The sequence below is a fragment of the Mytilus galloprovincialis genome, chromosome 1 (genome assembly GCF_965363235.1).
Source record: "Mytilus galloprovincialis chromosome 1, xbMytGall1.hap1.1, whole genome shotgun sequence".
Taxonomy (NCBI): domain Eukaryota; kingdom Metazoa; phylum Mollusca; class Bivalvia; order Mytilida; family Mytilidae; genus Mytilus; species Mytilus galloprovincialis.
Genome location: NC_134838.1, coordinates 23365940 through 23387617, shown reverse-complemented (window position 1 = coordinate 23387617; position 21678 = coordinate 23365940). Strand labels below are relative to the sequence as shown.

General features: G+C 29.8%; 1 protein-coding gene across 6 annotated transcripts in view; it reads right to left on the bottom strand.

Moving 5' to 3' along the window:
• Nucleotides 1-1678: 1678 nt before the first annotated feature.
• The window catches only part of LOC143069822 (uncharacterized), a 38607-nt gene continuing 18607 nt past the window's right edge, over nt 1679-21678 (bottom strand). For 5 of the 6 annotated variants that reach the window (XM_076244649.1, XM_076244642.1, XM_076244629.1 and 2 more), the window contains 16 exons: nt 21407-21498; nt 20917-21049; nt 20149-20226; nt 19309-19448; nt 18882-19057; nt 18089-18172; nt 17126-17283; nt 15495-15610; nt 14045-14246; nt 13182-13241; nt 12398-12415; nt 8479-8641; nt 8046-8109; nt 7085-7188; nt 4851-4927; nt 1679-4129 (listed from right to left, as the gene is read on the bottom strand). In XM_076244649.1, the coding sequence (XP_076100764.1) occupies nt 4109-4129; nt 4851-4927; nt 7085-7188; nt 8046-8109; nt 8479-8641; nt 12398-12415; nt 13182-13241; nt 14045-14246; nt 15495-15610; nt 17126-17283; nt 18089-18172; nt 18882-19057; nt 19309-19448; nt 20149-20226; nt 20917-21049; nt 21407-21498 (1686 nt within the window). In that variant the 3' untranslated portion in view covers nt 1679-4108. The remainder of the gene's footprint in view (nt 4130-4850; nt 4928-7084; nt 7189-8045; nt 8110-8478; nt 8642-12397; nt 12416-13181; nt 13242-14044; nt 14247-15494; nt 15611-17125; nt 17284-18088; nt 18173-18881; nt 19058-19308; nt 19449-20148; nt 20227-20916; nt 21050-21406; nt 21499-21678) is intronic. The other variant, XM_076244655.1, reaches the window with a different exon arrangement.

Genomic DNA, 21678 nt, shown 5'->3' with positions numbered 1-21678 from the left:
AAGACAAGAGTGAACACACTGAAATGCTCGCCTTCTTTACTAATCATTGATATTATGTTGATAGTCCTAAGTATAAAGCTTTATTACAACTGCCACATACACTTAACATTAACCAAGATAGCTAAACAAAGACCATTGAACCATGAAAATGAGGTCAAGGTCAGATGAACCATGCCAGGCAGACATGTACCGCTAACAATGCTTCCATACAACAAATATAGTTGACCTATTACTTAAAGTTTAAGAAAAACAGACCAAAACTCAAAAACTTAACACTGTTCAATGAACCGTGAAATTGAGGTCATGGTCAAATAAAACCTGTGGGACTTACATATAGATCATAAAATATTTCCATACACCAAATATAGTTGACCTTTGGCATATAATATTAGATAAAAAGACCAAAACTCAAAAACTTAACTTTGACCACTGAACCATGAAAATGAGGTCAAGGTCAGATGAAATCTGCCCGTTAAGACATGTACACCTTACAATCATTCCATACAACAAATATCGTACACTTATTGCATAAAGTATGAGAAAAACAGACCAAAACACAAAAATTTAACTATAACCACCGACCCATGAAAATGAGGTCAAGGTCAGATAACACCTGCCAGTTGGACATGTACACCTTACAGTCCTTCCATTCACCAAATATACTAGCCCTATTGCTTATAGTATCTGAGATATGGACTTGACCACCAGAACTAAACCTTGTTCACTGATCCATGAAATGAGGTCAAGGTCAAGTGAAAACTGTCTGACGGGCATGAAGACCTTGCAAGGTACGCACATACCAAATATAGTTATTCTATTACTTACAATAAGAGAGAATTCAACATTACAAAAATTCTGAACTTTTTTTTCAAGTGGTCACTGAACCATGAAAATGAGGTCAAGGACATTGGACATGTGACTGACAGAAACTTCGTAACATGAGGCATCTATATACAAAGTATGAAGCATCCAGGTCTTCCACCTTCTAAAATATAAAGCTTTTAAGAAGTTAGCTAACGCCGCCGCCGCCGGATCACTATCCCTATGTTGAGCTTTCTGCAACAAAAGTTGCAGGCTCGACAAAAACTGTGTCCATATTCCGTACAAAGAATCTGAACGATTTTTTTTAAATTGCCTTGGAGTTTAGTGAATTATTATTTTTATTCTAAGAATTATTTTTATCATAACTGCAAAACCAAAGATTACCTCCCATACAAGCCTTTCATTGTTATAGGGTTAATCCTACATATTTCTAAAAAAAAAGTCTTGATCTCTAGGTGATATATGTGGCATGCATAATCAAACAGCTTCTCCTTAATTTTATGTGGTAACTAACAAATTGCCTGTTAAAATGTTTAAACCTGCTGAATTTTTATGCACCAAAGTCTGGAGCCTATTGTTCAGTGGTGATGTTTGTTGGTGTGAATCATAGGTATTTCTTGTTCAGAACATGTTTTATTTGGTGTGGTTTATAGGTGCTTCTCGTTTTTTATAAAGATAAGATTGTGGTTTTCCTGTTTCAATTGTTTAACACTAGTCATTTTGGAGTTACTTTGACAAATAATTGTTATCTTTTATACATTGTGACTTGGAGGAGAGTTGTCTCATTTGGCACTCATACCTCATCTTCTTATTTATAAGAAACTGTCAAGTTTAAAGCTAGTAATAATGAAACATCAAGTGTATGAAGGCTTTAATCTATCATACTATCACATATTGCAATTGAAAAGTAAATAATAGTTATGATTGCAGATATTCAGAATGGCAAGGCACAGTACAGAAAAGTATTGAAAATAGAATCTGCTTATATGTTGTAAACACTTTGCAGATACTCTGTTTAGACATGCAGTTGTTAAAAAATTATAAATGGAAATCAATGTAGAAACTCTGAATTGGATATAAAAATACATAGATAAATTCCTTGCTTACCTTCTATCAAAAATATTCAAGTTAATGGCTTACATTCTATCAAAAAAATTCAAAGATCAGGACTGAATATTTTTTTCCTATCAGATTCAAAGTCTTCTGGTATAAAAACTACCAATCAACTGCTCAACTAGCAGACAAAAGTATCATTGATAAAAAATTATAAAAAAAAGATTAAAAAGAAAATATCAATGTTGTAAAAAATATAATCATACATTTTCATGCAATATTAAATGAACGTTTGATATATCTGTTACTTTGCATATCACACTCCATAATTACTTTTTATATTCATAATATTTTGATTTTGCTTTTCAAACTTATTTTGTTTAAATCATGTTTCATGTTTTATATGTATGTTGAATTATCCAGCATGAATCTAGCAGCGCTATATATATTGCAAATTGTATGATTAGTGTTACACTTGTAGAGAATTTGGTTATTCCTTTACTATGCTTATATATATAGGAATGAATAAACACTGCTTACTTGGTATCAATATAAATATAGAAAATCCATCTACAGTTTTCTCATATATAACACCACCTATATTTGGAACTTATGCATCCATCAATAGTTATCATAACTAAATTTAACACCTTGAAAAATATCAAAATTGAAGGAAATGGAAAGCTACTTTACCATAACAAATATGAATTTTCGGGATCGATAAACTAAGTTATTTACTTTCAAATATTAAATCTAGAGTTCAGTATATTTCATTCTTAAAATAAGTATTAGAGTAAAATGGTTTGTATGGAATGTAATTAGTAAAACTATGTTTACAAATAGACCACATTCGGGGAAAAAAAATATAGTCATGCGGAGGAAACAAAGTATAAGAACAAACATAAAATAAATATATTTCTATCAAAATGTATCAATAAATTACGCACAAACTAAAAGGATAAATAACAACCATTAAAATACAGAAAGACACCATGTAAAAAGGATATCACATTATCAAACATTATAAAATTGTACAATATATGATTGATAATAAATATAAAACAAATTAGAGACAGCAATTCAATAGCAGAAATATAAAAAAACAAAATCATTTAAAAGTCATTTTCATTTTGTTGTTATAAACAGAAAAGAGGTTCAATAAAATGTAGTTTAGTTGTGAATAACATTGTATTTCACATGCACATTTGGAAAATTATGATTATAATAGCTCAGATGATTATTGTACACAATTAAGTAGATTCTTTATTGCTAAAAATATACACCCTTAATGACAAATTAAAATTATATTAACCTTCTACAATTCCAATTAAAGTCAAATTAAAGCAATTCAATTCATATTCTGGATATCAAATATTTTAATTTACTCCATCTTGTGTTGTAAAATAAATTGATTAAGAACAAAAACATATTATTTCTTTATGCCATTCAATCCTTCTATCAAAATTTCCTAAGTTTTCATAACAAATATCAAAATAACCTTGATTATTTATTGGTTGATTGTTTCTTGTTTAACATCCAGTGGCAAATATTTCATGCATGTTTAGGATGACCCATATGACCTTTTCATATAAAGGATCTAATTGCACCCCTAATGGAAAAGATATCTTCTATGCTGTAAAAATCATCCCATTTATTTCAATTTGTCTAAAATATAAAATTAAATGGAAAACTAAGTTACATAGCACCAATTTCTACCAGAACAGATGACTATCTACAAAGAGTTATGGTGAATTATATACATCTATCAATATTGGCACTATATATATAACATTTCTTCTATTACAAAGGTTTCTTCAAACATTTAGTTTGATTTTCAATAAAAACATTGCTTCTGCTAAGGACGGATCAAAGCTATGCTAATATAAAAATAGCTAACAAATCTATTCCTTATTAAGTACTGTTTGTAAAAATCTAAATACCAATATAAATTTGCATGAAATTCTAAAATAAGTATAAAATTATCATTATCTAAAATAATATAAATATCAATAAACTGCATTTTTACTGCAAGTATTTAATTGATCATATTTCCTGACTCTACAGAACTTGTGGGTACTATTACAAGTCAATATCTGTGAAGAACTTTATCACAGAAGGCTGTGCCCACTTTGATTATTTCAGTACTATCAAAATACATGTACAGGTATCTATTTTGATGTCTATATGGCATGATAGTCTCTTTCTTTTGCAGTTTGAAATATTTCACTGAGTATTAACATTCTGTAGTAGGATCCTGAAATAAACAGGAAATAAAAATTAGCATAATTTATAAATTACCCATGATTATAGTTACCATGAACAAATTTAATTTTATAAACACCAACTTCATAGTTTATACAAACATTTAAAACAAATAAATGTACATGGGTCCCAGTCATTTTATATCTTTTAAGGATATGGTCTAGGTCATTTCATGTTCAAGATGTATTTTTTACAATCTTCAGACTCATTTTGTTTTTTCATAAGATACAGGGTAAAATATTTTACCCAGCATCACTCATTTTTCTTTTTATAGAAGACTTTGATAGCTCATCAAAGCTAATTGCCAAAATTTAACAAGATTCTGTTTTTCTTTTCTTACTATTTTGGACCCAAAAAATGACAAAGCTAATTATATAATATAATGTAAAATCAGGAGTCAGCTTTTTCCCACCATGTTTTTAAAAATCAAATATCTTGAAAATGAGTTCCATAACCTATCAATATGTTTAACTTATTTTGTTTCTTAATAACAATAAAGAATAATAAGACTCTTCTGATTTAAAGTATCAATATTAAATTCCAGATTTATTTAATGTCATCTGTCTACACCCTTAAACACCCTGTTGATAATCATAAGGTCTACATAATATTTACTGTGACTCGATGTTGTAGTTCTATAAAAACTGATATATTTTAATGACAACCAATGGTAAGGAGCAATGACATTAATTGTTTGTAAGCTGTATATTTACCTGTCCACCTGATGTAAACCTAGGTGTAGATACATCTACCACTGGTCCAGTACTCCATACTTGTGGAGTTGAGACACCTACAATTTAGGAAGAATATTATAGATTCAAACAAGATTTGACACACAATTTGAATTTGGTTAATGTAGGTTATACGAAAAAGTAAAATCACAAAAATACTGAACTCCGAGGAAAATTCAATTGGAAAGTCCTTAATAAAATGGCAAAATCAAATGATAAAACGCATCAAACAAATGGACAACAACTGTCATATTCCTGACATGGCACAGGCTAATAAATGCTAATTTAATCTTTAGAAAAACTTATTTTTACACAATTATGAAAAAGCAAAAAAACTGCAACATAGAAAGTAGGGATGTCAACGAAAACTCAAGTACTCCAGTATCGCTCGGTAGTACCAAGTATCAATTACCAAAATGATACTTGACTAATCAGTTTCCTATTAGAATGTTGTTACTTTCTTTATTTCAAAAATAGCAACAAAATATTTTCATCGAGAGTGTCTCCCAGGAAATTATATATTAATCACAATTAATAAAAATTAAAATATGATTTAAGTGTTTGCGTTTAAAACTTCTCCACTTAGTCACTGCCCCACTTCTGTACCGTCAGAGCTTATATTTTCATCAGCAGAACTGTTAGTTATTAATTAAATTTGAGAAATCGCTATGATAATATATTTAAATAAGGACAATTTTGTTCCGCCCTATATCGATCCTCAGAAAATGATTAATGACATCTAATCATCAACCCTTTGTTTATCACTAAATGTGTTTTTTTAAGGTTCCCAAATACTGTCATAAAGCGTTTTAGTAATAATTGTTGTATAGATATAAATTAATTACTTTATTAGATTATTACCAGTTTAAATAATTAGTACATGTAATAAAAGAGCTATCATGGTTTAAGTTTTCTTGGTCATAATGTTGACGGTTTTACGATCATATTAAGACAATGACCTACAATACATAAAATGGAAAAAGATTTGTGTTTCCATTTTGTAAATGTTTTATCGAGCCAGTATTCGCGTATCGCTTGGTAAATCAAACGAGTACTCGAGGAGCAAATCTCCACAGAGTTGACATCCCTAGTAAAAAGTAATGCAGAGCAGATTTTTGAGTTTTTAACTGCTTATAAAAGCAGTGCTCTAACCAAAAATTGAAAGGGGCAGGGTGCCAGTGGAGAGCAGGGCACTTTTTTAGGATAGGAAAAGGCACTGCTCATTTTGTTGGTTTACAAGGTTTTTAAAAGTTTGCATTGTTTTTTTTTTACTGAATATGTTTGCAATAAAGATGCACAAGTTTATTATTTATTCTATTAAATTTGCTTTAGACCCCCCCCCCCCCAACACACACACACACACACACACACAAAAGCAAAAAAAAACACAAAAAAATATAATATTTTAGCATACATGTGACAGAGTTGTCTTGTCACAAATGGAGATTTGAAAAGTTTCAGCTAGAGTTTGGCCCTGGAAACTGTTTTTTTCATTGTCGGTGTTAAGGATTTTGTAAAGTATAACTTGAACAAATTAATTTGTCATGATAGTTAAACTACACATTCCCAATTATTGTTAGATTACAGCATTACAATTAACTCAGAACAAAATTAAATTTTTAAGCAGAACTTTTATTAAATTTATAGTTTCCATAGCTTTAAACCTGATTCTTTTGATCTACAATACAATTAATTCAAATTTATTAGTGTCTTCTTTTTGTCCATATACATTAAGTTTTTCCACAAGACAACTTCTATTTTGGACTAACAAGATCACTGATAAGTTAAAAAAACAAAAAAACCTGCTGAATCTCAGGCATGTGAAATGAGCTATTGTGTTAAATATTTTCAAAATTCACAATGTTAATTTTGATACACAGAATGATTTATGATCATTATTAATTGCTGTACGAAGACCTATAGTTGCTTACTTTGACGTCATTTAATTAATAAGTCTCTGGTGAACATCTATCTCATTGGCAATCATAACCCAACTTTTTATGTTCCACATCTAGAAATCACTATTTGCCTGAGGTTTAATCACTCTATCCCATTGTAATGGAGTCAATTTAGGTAGTTTTAATCTATATTTTTTATCTTAGAATGGTGTAGCGCTAGTTACACCTCTCCAATTAAGTGATGCATTTCCCAATGGAAGTGTATTATTTATTCAAGAACGCTGCCAGTTACACCTTTCCTATTAAGTGTATTATTACCTGATGTACGAGTTACCTCCCATGCACTTCCATCAACTACAGAAGATGGCGTCCTACTTCTTCTCTGACCTCCTTTCTTTTTTGGCTTGGATCTAGGTTTTGACCTGTACAAAATAAGCAGGATTAAAATGACTGCAAACATGATTGATTAAAATAGAATTTATTCAAGGTCATATAATACTATGGCAGGGGCAGATAATAGTTCATCAAAGTTTTAGTTTTTCTAAAAAAACACAAGGGAAATTCTCAGAAAACACACAGTCATCAACAGTAATTATTGCAAGAATAAAATTATAAGATAAGCTTAGCCTTCGTAAAACATAGATTTTACTGTCGCAAATTGAGTTTACCTAGCGACGTGTAGCGGAGCTAGGTAAACAGATATTTGCGACAGTAAAATCAAGTTTTTCTAAAGCCAAGCTTAAAATACAATACAGTTATCTTCATTCTAATACAGCATATTAAAATAAATACCTTAATAAATATTTTGGCGTAAAATGGCATAATTGAAAAAGTCTGCAAAACTGTTGCATTGTCTTTAGCAACTAAACAATGTGACGTCATATGTATATTGACGATGTCAAACATAAACACTAGACCTATTTATCTTTCTTACGCTTGGGAATGATTTCAAAATTGAAAAAAAGAATATTTTGAGGCTCAAAATGTGACTTTCATATTTATTTTGTGAGAAATTACATAAAAAAGAAAATTGGAATACAAAATGGTGGCTTTCTTAGTTACAGACTGGTAGTACCTGGAATTTACCTCTTCAAAATACTTGTCAACCTCAAATCAAAATTATTGTTACAGATAAATTGCATCAGAATGAAATATTTAGAAGGCATCTAACATAAGTCAATAAAATATCACAGTAGAAAAACATGCAGAGGACATCTTCAGGCATACAAATATTTTGTCAAAGATGAATCTACGAAGGATTTAAGGCAGAGAACTTTACCTTCTTGGAGGTGAATCATCATCTCCCCCTTCATCTCCATCATTGTCATCATCCTCTGAGTCATCTACATTCATAAAAAAATCAAGGTATTCATTGGTGTTTAATGAAAGTTGATATTTAAAACAAAAACAGCAAATGTTGGTTTATTTTATTAAGTTTTCATGAAGACCACACAAATTAACTCAGATTCCCTTTTGAAACTAGGTATAAGCAAGCAATATCTCCTTAATCCTGGCTTTGAATAAATGGCAAACAATCTAATTCTTTCATTTAATCAATTTTTGGGATTATGGTAAGGAAGTGTTATACTATTATATATTGGAAATTTCAAGGTTTTGGAATCAAACGTGGCATTAATTAGGGTAAAAAAGGTGATTATCTTTTTTTACAATAATTATAAGGAGTACCAGTCATACAAATAATGACCACATACCCTGTCCAGTCATTCTGAGTAGTAATCTCTTTATAGCTTTAACAGAATCCATCATGTCATCCTGTCTGAGTGATAGGTCTCTGATACCTTCACGTAAAACCTCTACTTCATTCTCAAACTTCTCTACAGATACCGTCTGACCATTAGATTCTGAATCTTCATCCTACAATACAAATATCAACATTAGACAGGTCCAATCTACAAACACAGTGTTTGTATTGTTATAAATACACATATTAAAACTTTACATCAACTGAAAACCTTTTACTACTGGTAAAAACTGTTCTAAAATATTTAAAACAAAGGTTTAATGATAGAACTAATAGATTAACAAAACTATAAAAATCAATGCCTAGTTATTATGGCTTATCTAGAGGTTACCCTTGTAAATCTATACAAATGATCCATTTGTGACAATATATGCAATGTGTGAAAAACATGAAACTGTGTGTGCATCTGCAGAACATCATACTGGTTCTTACCCTGACAACATAACTATCCAGTGTATACAAAAGTATGTGCACATTCAGTAATCTCAATAATCACATAATGTTTGAAACTATGTTATTTTTTTAGCATATTTCTATCTTCAATCTTTCTCAATTCATGTTAATCTAGACAAGCAAACTAATGCTATTTGGCATATCACTGTGAACATTTCAAATGTAAACTTAAACACTGAGAGTATTGTAGATGAATGCTTAAACAAAAAGAGCATTGTAGATGCATGCTTAAACATGGAGATCATTGTAGATGAATGCTTAAACACTAAGAGCATTGTAGATGAATGCTTAAACACTGATAGCATTGTAGATATATGCTTAAACACTGAGAGCATTGTAAATAAATGTTAAACACTAAGAGCATTGTAGATGAATGCTTAAACACTGAGTGCATTGTAGATGCATACTTAAACACTAAGAGCATTGTAGATAAATGCTTAAACATTGAGAGCATTGTAGATGAATGTTTAAACACTGAGAGCATTGTAGATGCATGCTTAAACACTGAGAGCATTACAGATGAATGCTTAAACACTAAGAACATTAAAGATGAATGCTTAAACACTGAGAGCATAGAAGATGAATGCTTAAACACTGAGAGCATAGTAGATGAATGCTTAAACACTAAGAGCATTATAGATGAATGCTTAAACACTGAGGACAATGTAGATGAATGCTTAAACACTGAGAGCATAGCAGATGAATGCTTAAACACTAAGAGCATTGTAGATGCATGCTTAAACACTGAGAGCATAGTAAATGAATACTTAAACACAAAAGAAATTGTAGATTCATGCTTAAACACAGAGAGCATAGTAGATAAATGCTTAAACACTAAGAGATTCGTAGATGCATGCTTAAACACTGAGAGCATTATAGATGAATGCTTAAACACTGATGACATTGTAGGTGAATGCTTAAACACTGAGAGCATTGTAGATACATGCTTAAACAGTAAGAGCATTGCAGATCATGCTTAAATACTGAGGACATTTTAGATCAATGCTTAAACACTGAGGTCATTGTAGATTCATGCTTAAACACAGAAGACATTGTAGATTCATGCTTAAACACAGAGAGCATAGTAGATAAATGCTTAAACAATGAGAGCATTGTAGATGCATGCTTAAACGCTGAGAGCATTATATATGAATGCTTAAACACTGAGGACATTGTAGATGCATGCTTAAACACAGAGGGCATTATAGATGAATTCTTAAACACTAAGAGCATTATAGATGAATGCTTAAACACTGAGGACATAGTAGATGAATGCTTAAACCCTGAGAGCATTGTAGATGCATGCTTAAACACTGAGAGCATTATAGATGAATGCTTAAACACTGAGGACATTGTAGATGCATGCTTAAACACTGAGAGCATTATAGATGAATGCTTAAACACCAAGAGCATTGTAGGTGAATGCTTAAACACTGAGAGCATTGTAGATGCATGCTTAAACACTGAGAGCATTATATATGAATGCTTAAACACTGAGGACAATGTAGATGCATGCTTAACACTGAGAGCATTATGGATGAATGCTTAAACACTGAGGACATTGTAGATGAATGCTTAACACTGAGAGCATAGTAGATGAATGATTAAACTCAAAGGACATTGTAGATTAATGCTTAAACACAGAGAGCATAGTAGATAAATGCTTAAACACTGAGGACATAGTAGATGAATGCTTAAACACTGAGAGCATTATAGATGAATGGTTAAACACTGAGGACATTGTAGATAAATGCTTAAACACTGAGAGCATAGTAGATACATGCTTAAACACTGAGAGCATTGTAGATGCATGCTTAAACACTGAGAGCATAGTAGATGAATGCTGAAACACATAGGACATTGTAGATTAATGCTTTAACACTGAAAGCATAATACAAATCTATACTTGAACACTGAGAACATGACAAATGTTTACTAAAACACTGAGAACATTTAAGATGTAAACTTTAACACTGAGAACATTGTTGATGTATACTTTAATACTGAAAACATTTCAGATGCATATTGAAACACAGAACATTACAGATATATACTTGAACACTGAGAACATTGCAGATTTATACTTGAGGAGACTAGCGGGTATAAAAATTTCAGAAAAAAAATAAACATTAATTTTTCATTTCAAATTTTACTATTACCTTTAGTAGTTGTTACTTTATCAGATGGTACAAAAATCATTAAAAAAAATCAATTTGTGTTGGCCCAAGATGACTTTTAAAAAGCTCCAAGTTATCTCCCTTTGGTTCAAAAATGCCATTTTTTGGCATTAAAATTGAAATAACTTTTTTAACTCATCGGTGACCTATATTTTTTATCATAATTTTCAATTAAGCTGTACATAAAGTAAACTATTGTAAAATTTGAGCGATTTCTGTAAATAAGTTCTTTTTTTATGTCGATATAACCTCTATTTCTCCTATTAGTTCAACAGAAAAAAGGTACCTTTGCAAAAATGTATGCTTCTTTCGAAGTCAGATTGTGAGCGTAAATGAACAGTGACCCCATTTTTTTATTTTATTATCCTATTAAGTATAAGATAAAGTTCATTTATAGAAAAATATAGCGAAATCCTATATTAAATAAAAAAAAAAATGATTTAGACCTGCAAGCCCCCTTAAACACTTAGAACATAGCAGATGTAAACTTAAAACCTTAAGAACATGGCAGATGTATACTTAAATACTGAGAACAATGCAGATGCATACTTATATACTGAGAACATTGAAGATGCATACTGAAATACTGAGAACATTGAAGATGCATACTTAAATACTGAGAACATTGAAGATGCATACTTAAATACTGAGAACAATGCAAACATATAATTAACCTTGAGAACATCACAGATGTATACTTAAACACTGAAAAGATGCAGATGTATACAACATGACAGACGTATACTAACATTCAGTCAGCATGCATGTTTCACACTATCTAGCAAAGTTGTTATAATATGTGTATACATATAAACCAGCATCAAAACTGTTCATTTCCAAATTTTCATACAACAGCTGTCTTAAAAATGTATAAATCACGAACATTATAAAGATAATCATCTTTTCACTATTCATGGATTCATTTTTTTATTGCCAATTTCCCAAAGTACAAATTCTAAAATCTTTTTAAACAACTGATTTCTAATAATGGCTCCAAATGATGTTTAATCTGGTTCATATAAATCAAGAGTCAATTTGAAGAGTAAATTAGCATGTTTCAATAATTTGTTTAGAAATGAATTTCTAAGCTCCAGAATAAAATCTAGTTTTAAGTACATAAATATACTCTGTGATAATAAAAACATGTAGAAATGAACAGCTTTGACAAGATGTAAAGAAATCTATAGCCATGAATACACATCAATTGGTCTAATTATAGAGATTGTGGGAGTTAGTTACCTTTGGCATAGGGAGAGTCTACAAACAACAGTAACTATGTCAATAAGTACTATTGTAGAAGCACATTTATCATAGCTACATAGTTTATACATTAAATGCATTATAATGAAAATGGTTTATTAAAACCATAACCATGTTTAAATATGCAAAGAAAAATACAAAGCTAAAAAAAATTAAGCTTGTTCCTATCTGATCTTTCAATATGTTGATATACCCAAAATCCTAGATCAAAGCAAACTTATTTACACTCTTATCCTGATCTCTGGTGGTTAGTTCTCTTATTGGCTATCATACCTCATGGCCTTATTTGTATATTGTCTTACTGTAATGGTTGTAGTACAATTTCTATTTTTTATAGAACTGTAACGACTACTTATATTTTAGTTATAGAGAAGTTTGTCACTGCACATGTGTGACTTATTCTAAATTTGATATTGTCATAATGCTCAATAATACAAGTAAAACTGGTATCAATTTGTATGTATACAATAATGACAAGTCTATGACAGAAATAATATTTCATAATTAAAATTTCCATACCAATTAAAATTAAAAGAGTGAAGAAAATTACAAATTTCAAAAATTCTCCTTTCATATGTGCACCTTCAGGAAAACATAAATTAAAAGTTAACTAAAAATTTAACAAAAAAAATAAAAATAATACAAGAAGTAAGCAAAGGTCTAATAAAATTTAAGCAGTGTTAAATATTTACATAAAATATAGATTAGTAATATGCAATAATGTACATTTTATGAAGGAATATAAGTAAATATAAATGACTACCTTTTGACCGGATGGCTTAAAGTTTTCACTCCATTTCTCTTCTAGATCATCCAATTGTTCCTATATAGAAATAATAAAAAAAAAAGATACCACTTTAGTTTATTTATGTCTAGGAAATTAATTACATGTAAATTATGGTTGGTATAGTTTATTAATTTAGACAAACAGGTTTAGATTACCAGTCCATCAAACTGTCTAAGTTTGTTAATGTCTTAACCAGGAAGGCCAACAAAGCATTTTTCAAAAATAAAATGATAGACATATCATTAACAGACCACAAGAAAAACAAAGGGCCTATTATGCTTCCCTCAGGTAGACCACAAGTAATATTGATAAGATGAGATTCAGTCCTATTTATGCTAACAAGTTGCTTGCTTTCTGCTGAATAATTAAGACTCAAATTATTTGATGTTTTTGATGCTAATGTGTTTTAATTTTTTATAACAATTAACAAAAATAAATCAAGTGAAAGTTCATGTACATCTATGAACTCAATAAGATTTAAATCACATCACATTGATGTTTAATAAAAACATACTGTTTCAGACAAACAAATTCAAACTAACAGCCTATCAAAACTGTCTAAGTTCCTTTCATTTTCTACTTTAATTACATTTAAAAAGTCCATAAACAATGTTATAAAAAGAATAACTAATCAAAGAATTAAAATATTCAAAAATATTCAACTTGTGACCAAACAACACTGATAATTAACTCATGTGCTACAAGCATTCATAAATTAATGTTATGTATTGTAACTCTTTGAATACTTTTCTACATTTAAACTCTTGAATTAGTTATTCAATAATGACTATTAATATCTCAGAAATAATGAATGAAGTCACATATGCATGTTAACATACCTTTATCTGAATTGTGACCTTTGTCAGATCTTCTCCATCAGCGTCTGTCATATCATCATCATAATATTGTTTGAGCGGTGAACAATCATCACTTATATAGCGAAGAAATTTATCTCGACTATTGTGAGACATGCCTTCCCAGAAACTAATGATGGACTGAGCTTTCTGCATCATAGCATTTGCCTGGGCATTATCATATACTCTGCAAATAATCAAGAAAGAAAACTGAAAAAACCTGGTTAAGAAAAGCTGACTTTATATGCCAACCCAAGAAGCAACATCCATGATATGAGCAAATATTGAAAAAATTTAGAGTATTCCTATTTTATATACTTTGGTAGGATTTAAACAGGTTTATACAGTTTCCTGACCTCAAAACATTTTATTTGTTAAAACATTTTAAATGACTTAATAATAGTCATTTTTTGTAATTTTTAAAGGAATTTTGCTTCCATAAATTTAACACAAACTAATAATCCATATTTAATTTAAACTAAAAATAAAAGGCAATCTACAAGGGCCATCAAGGCTTACTGAAAAATATTTAAAAAAGAAATATTGCAATATTATGGTATTAATAAGCTGCATTCTATTCTGTGAAAATAAGAAATCTGTATTATTCAACCACATCAAGTGAATATCAAATTGGGATATTTTTAAAATATCTGCAAAAAAGGGCTAGATATAGATAAATATGAAATAAAGTATCCACAAATAAGTGGGTTTACAGTATCTTTAAATGAAAAATAATATATGTGTGTTTATCTACCAAGTATTGAAAGTGAGGTTGGTATATTACAGTAAACTAAGTAAGTTTACTCTTAGATTAATGATTTTTTAATTAGTTGTTATTGGTTTTCAACTGTCAGTAACTGCAAGTACTCGCAGATCTGTATTTGGTGTCTTTTATGTTGTTAGGAGCGATGGATGGATATATACCTTGCCACATACTGTATGTGTTTTTGTTTGATGCTTTTGTTTGTATCGATCTGATGAGTTAGGCCTTTTTCAACTGATTTATAGTTTGTTCTTATGTTGTGCTGTTACGCCACTGACCAAGGTTATGGGAGGGTTGATGTCTCACAAACATCTTTAATCCCACCACATTCTTTATGTGCCTGTCCCAAGTCCAGAACCTGTAGTTCAGTGGTTGTCATATTTATTTTTCATAAATTATTTTGTTAAAAATTACAGTTAGTTTTCTTAATTGAATAGGTTCTTATTTTTCTCATTGTTGAAGGTCGTTCAGTTGTCTATCATTTCTTACATCCACTTCATTTGAACTTTGGTGGATAGTTGTCTCATTACGTCTCATACAATTGTTTTTGTTTCAATACGTAGAATATCTTGTACAGGATAAGCCTGACATGAAAATAAAAGAAAGACAACATTAACAATACAAATTTCAACTTGAATCAAATGAATCATTCTTTAAAAATATCTCACTTACCTTTGAAATGTGTCGGATAACAAGGCAATGAAGAGATTGAGACATAAAACAGCTGACAGGGCTAACCAAAGACCAACCAATAGTCTGGCCATTAAAGGATCAACTGTTAACATATTCTACAAATTTAATTATCATAATATTATTTCAACATATACATGTAGATGATGCCAAATGTTATTTTCCTAATAAGATGGAAATTTTTGGTTATGAATATCTTTAGAAGGTTTCCAGTTGATGTTACCACAAATTCATGGTAAACAATTTTAAACCAAAACTTCAACCTTATATGGCATGGACAGACAGATGAATTGATTAATGAACTAATGGACAGACAGACAGACAGAATGACTGGAAAACATATTACCCACTGCCATCTTCAGCAAGAGCTATCAATTATCTCATGGAGCTTCATACAAAAAAGTAATAAACTGAGTGCTAAAAAAATTATAGGACTGCAATAATAAATTACCAATGGTTGTCTTAAATCTGGACCAAAATGTGAAGCATAATTTTATCTCATTTTAAATGTGATTTATTGTGGTCAAAAGATAACTCTTTTTTTTATTTTAGAAGATATAATTTTCATAACACTTTTTGCACATATTAACATAATTTATATCATACACCTTATTACTATTTAGTACAAAATGGGGAAAAACACCAAATCACTTAGACAACTTTCTGTTACGGTCAAGTTTTACAAAAACAATGGTCATCAGAAATGAGCTGAAAGAATAAAAATTTAATGAAAAAAAGAACCTTTTTATAGTTTAGGATCAAATATTTTAAAACACAAATGAAAGTAAAAAAAATGTTTTGTTTAAAGTCTTTTAGGTAGTTTGAACATGTCCCTTTGAAAAAATGTATGCAGTTTAAACATGGTCTTAGATAGCTACAACTGGTTTGTAAGATTGACACCCTATATCTCTTCTCATTCATATTTAGATAGATAAACATTTTCTTCTTATAATTGTTTTACATTTCGGGGCTTTTTATAGCTGACTATACAGTATGGGCTTTGCTCATTGTTAAAGGCCGTACAGTGAACTATAGTTGTTAATTTCTGTGTCATTTGGTTTCTTGTGAAGAAAATTTAGTTTAAGGTGGTACCAAACACTTGGACTAAAATTAATTTGGCTCATTTAATTCTCATAAAATTTTGACAAAATATTTACTTTCACCCTTTGACAAATATATCAAACTTTCAAAAAACTTGAACCACACACCTCATCGGAAAAAAATCATTGGATAGATAGCAATTTGACAGACACTAATTAATATCATTGAGAAGCTTAATATTTCCCTACTAATAGAACGACATTAAGACATATGACATTTTATTTCACTAAAGCCCCACATAGGGTATGTTTTAGTGCAACATTTTTTAACAAACAATAAAAGTGTGAACATATTTACATTAGAACAACATGGTTAACAAAGGTGCGATAATAGTATAATATAATTAATACAGATATTTGACAGGAAGTACAAATTATAGTAACATGATTAAGCACATGTATAAAAAGGTTTTAATAACACTTTTGCAAAATTTTGCTGATTAAAATGTTCCGCTGATTTTTACAAAGTTATCCCCCTGTAGTGTTAGGTACCACCTTAAATCATATACTTACATCAAAATCATAGTCATCCACCATAGTTAATCTGAACAAACTGAAGAGGGCGCTGTTGAAATCTTCATATCCTGACACAGTAATATTATCAGCTTTAACAGCACCATTTCCTGAATAAGCTACTTTATCTCCACCAAATATCATGTAGAATGCAAACACTGAAATTAATATCAATTAGTCAACTAAAGTATGAATAATAAGTATACAAATAAATGTTTGTAAGTAAAAAAAAATTCTCTGGTAACCCTGAATATAATAGAGGATGAAAAACATAATAGAATGCCTACAATATGCAGATTTGTGAACGATATTTTTTAACAGTGTATGTAATATAGAAAGTAGTTTTAGTAATAAGAGTAATGACAAAAAGTTTTTATTTATGTTTTGTGATGACAGTTTGCTATTTTACCACCTAAATCTTCAATGAAGTACTTTTTAAGAGAAAGTGTATTTCATACTCGTAATAAGTGTATATAACGTTGTTTGGTTTTTTTTATAATTGTTTTCTTAATATTATGGTGTTTAATGCTAAGATAATTATATTGATGTACGTTATATGTAATATAAATGAATTTTAATGTGTGTTTTAGTCTCTCATAACTCTGTTTAGAGTGGCTCTTTTATAAATTGATCTGTTATATTGTGTTTTATATCCAATGTTTTAAAGAGGTGAGACTCTAATAAATTATTTGTTTGTTTGTTTATATTTTGAGTAAACATTTAAAGTTTTCATCAATACCACAAGCCCAATGCATGCTCATGTCATGTCACAACAAATGAGAAACATAAAATTGCATTATGCTAATTTTTTTTTACTTTAATGAAATCCTTGAACTAAGTTGCATGAAAGGGTTACTTGTACTTGTCTTTCAGATGTATGATCAAGCTAGCAAGCTGACTCAGTCTCAAGAGTTTGATTTATCCAATTTTTCAGATATCAAACTTTTCTATTTTTAGACTTACCAAATGGGATGTAGAATTCCAAGTACAGGAATGTAAATCTGACCAGATCTTTTAACATATGTGTTAACATTACTATAAATGGACCTGTAAAATATCAAGACATGTATTGAATGAGCACTTAAAAAAATTAATATAAATGTTTTCGGTCTAGGTGGTAGTCTCCTAAAGCGCTAAATATTGCAGGCAGCATTGTCTCGATATCCCAATAGCACGGGTTTGAATCCCGGCAAGGAAAAAATTTGCAGATTTAACATTGTTGTGCTGACATTTAAAGTAATAATGAATATAATATGTGTTTTAGCGGTGTATCACCTTCACTGGTTATCCAATGGATAGATCTGTCTTAGGGTTGTCACTTGTTTATACATACTTATTAATTATATATTTATATACACAAGTGGTATGGAGCACATAAGGCCTAACAGGTGGTGTTGCCACGATGTCACATAAGCAAAGAAAAACCAATTGAAGATCTAACGTTGTTGGGCTTAATTTCAGATAAATTATATATATAAAATTATAAATTATGGTGTTAGCCCTGTACAACCATGCATTATCCCATGGAGAATGTCTGTCATAAAGATGTCACATGTTTAGACATGTATATTTATATATTTATTGAAGATTCCTTTAAAGGATATTTAGTTTTAAAATTTGAAGATCAACTCAAAGACTAGTAGAAAACTGATGCAATAAATTTGTGTCTTATTTCAATTACATTTTCTTAAACATCAAACAATCTACATTAAAGTCAGTCGAAATTAATTGATTTTAATCAGTATTTGAGACTTACCAAGTAGAGAAAAACATCTGACATTTTTCATGAGCCTGAGCCATAGTAATATTATAGTAACTGCCATCAGTCTTATGTGCGCTCTTGCTACACTTGTTTTGTGGTCCACAACATCAGCTATGTGGGTGGCAATACACACCATTAGAAACAAATAACATGTCCAATCAAATATATTCCTATCAAAATAAAATTGATATGTTTTATTTTAAAACAATAGAAAATTATCTGGTTTCCAGTCTATTATAATCATTGATTAAAGAATGCAGTTTGTTTTTAAGTATGGCAAACTGAACTTGCTTTCTGGTTGTAAATTTTCAACCCTACTGAACATTATGTTGCCATGAGTAGCATAAATATTCCTCTTTGATGCAAAATATAGGGGTATCTTACTACTATATTCTGTAAAGATGCATATAAAATAATTTACCAAAAATCTGAGAAGTAAGATGGATCTCTCTCCTTTAGGTCCTCTTTTTCTGATAGAAGAAAGAGTCTCTCTTCAGGCCATCGTTCATGGCAATACTGCAAGTCTGCATCAATTTCTTTTGAGCGTGTTGATTCCCATAGCTAGAAGACATTAGAAGATTAGCTATATATGCATGTCTGACTAAAATAAGTATATACTCAATATTTTTCTTTACAACAATGCCTTAATATTGTAATGAAATAAAGGAATATCTATAACTTTGCGTTGTGTTACTTTTATGATCAAAATTTATATCTAAGGCACTCAAACAAAAGTACTAAGTAATGTCATAAGCATAAGACTTAAAATCCGGAATACATAACATTATTGATTTGCACTATTTTCTCAACAAATATGACCTGAGTAGATTGTGCATATTACTGGCTACTTCTTTTTGTATTTTATTTTTACATTAATAGTTATTTCTATATATTCATAGTTCTCTTATTTATGATATTGTCTTACTAATAACAGACTTTAAAATTTCAACATTATTATAATTACAACAAAAAAATTTCGGTAAGAAATCAGAGGTCATCATCTTTTTATTAAATTCAAATGACTGTAAATTCTGGAATTATTGCGATGTTTTTATCATTGCAAATAATGCGACAGGATTACAATCTCAATAATTTAAACCTGCTTTTTGAAATTTTTCTTATAACAATTAAACATGATTTTTCTCAATATCACAATAATTAAAATTGAATTTTAGACTAAAATGACAAAATGGCAATGATAAATGCACGCAATAATTTCTGAATTTACAGTTATCACATTCTCTTTAGATAAATCACTTACATAGTTTTTCCGTACAGATCTTTTATATTCTAAAACTTCTTCTATTATTTGCCATGCTGTAAAACCTACTGCAGCAACCTATAAATAATGTACAAACATTGACTTCAAATTTGACAGAGAGCAGATTGTAATATCCTGATTTTGCTTTAATGCCCTCAGATTAATTTAAAATCTTGATTGAAATTTTTCAGAAAATTCATTTAATAAATTCAAGATTTCATACTCATGATACAATGTGAGTATTATCTGGAATTAACAAATTATTTAAAGCAATTATAGGCAAGTGTTCATCCTTTAACAATGAAACAAAATGTACAGTATTATCGGCTATAAATGACCCTGACATGTACATTTTGAAACAATACAATGGAGAAATCTTTATTCAAAACAAAATAATAAATTAAAAACAAATACTTATTTTGGTGAATACTTTATTTCTTATTAAGCCCTCTCAAGCCCATATCGCATCAATTTAATTTCGTGATTTTCAAATCTACCTGATGTAGTTATTCAATTTAAAAAAAGCTCAAAGTTTTACATGAATCAGTTATTTCTCTACTCGTGAAGGTCATGAAAATAAATCACTCATGAAGATGTTGGTTTAAAGCATAACAGACATGAACCAACAACAACCAATGAACTAAAGGCACAAATAAACATGTTTGCAAGAACTCAATCCTCCCCTACTTTGTGACAGACTGACCAAACTTTAATAATATAACAATAAGTCTATATACAAGGGATATTTTATTGATAATGGCTACTTACCCACAATACAACTCTATACCAATGTTTTGGCATGGTATATATGTGTCGTTCATCAAATTCTATGAAGATACCAATTAATGACCATAAAAGGATGTACACAAAATTCAGGAATAAATTCAACCATGCTCTCCATCTAAACAGAACATTAATATTTATTTAGGTTATACATTCTGAAATATAAAACTTTAATGTTTATGCCATCACTGAAACGTTTGTCTCCAATTCAGAGACTTTCTTCACAGGGAAGATAGTAAAACTTTATGGAAAATCCCTTTTTGATTGGATCAAGGTAAAACATTACAGCATGAAGGTGTCATAAGAAAGGATGGATCAAGCTCTACGGAGAATGCCAACTTTGGGAGGTTCATCAAACAATTCAATTTAAGAATTCGTAATTTTTCTGAAAAAATTATCTTGAGAAATGGTTTTCTAAATATCATAACAGCATTTATGCATAAAAGTCTTTTTTAGAGTTATAATATGAACAAACCTTGCAAATCTAACCCACTGTGTGTTAATCAGTTTTATAAATGTTTTGTTCATCAATAAATCATACTGTTTATAGTTGACTGCTGCTCCTAACTGTAAGTAAATAAAGATTATACATTTATAAATTTCATTCTTTAATGTTTTTGGAGATAAGGCAAAATCAAAGAGCAGAATGCTCTGAGGGATACGATTGCCATAGTTTTCATTGACACATGTATAGCAGTTCTGCCAACTTTTCATTAAGCAAATGCGTGAGATTTGGCCAAAATTGAA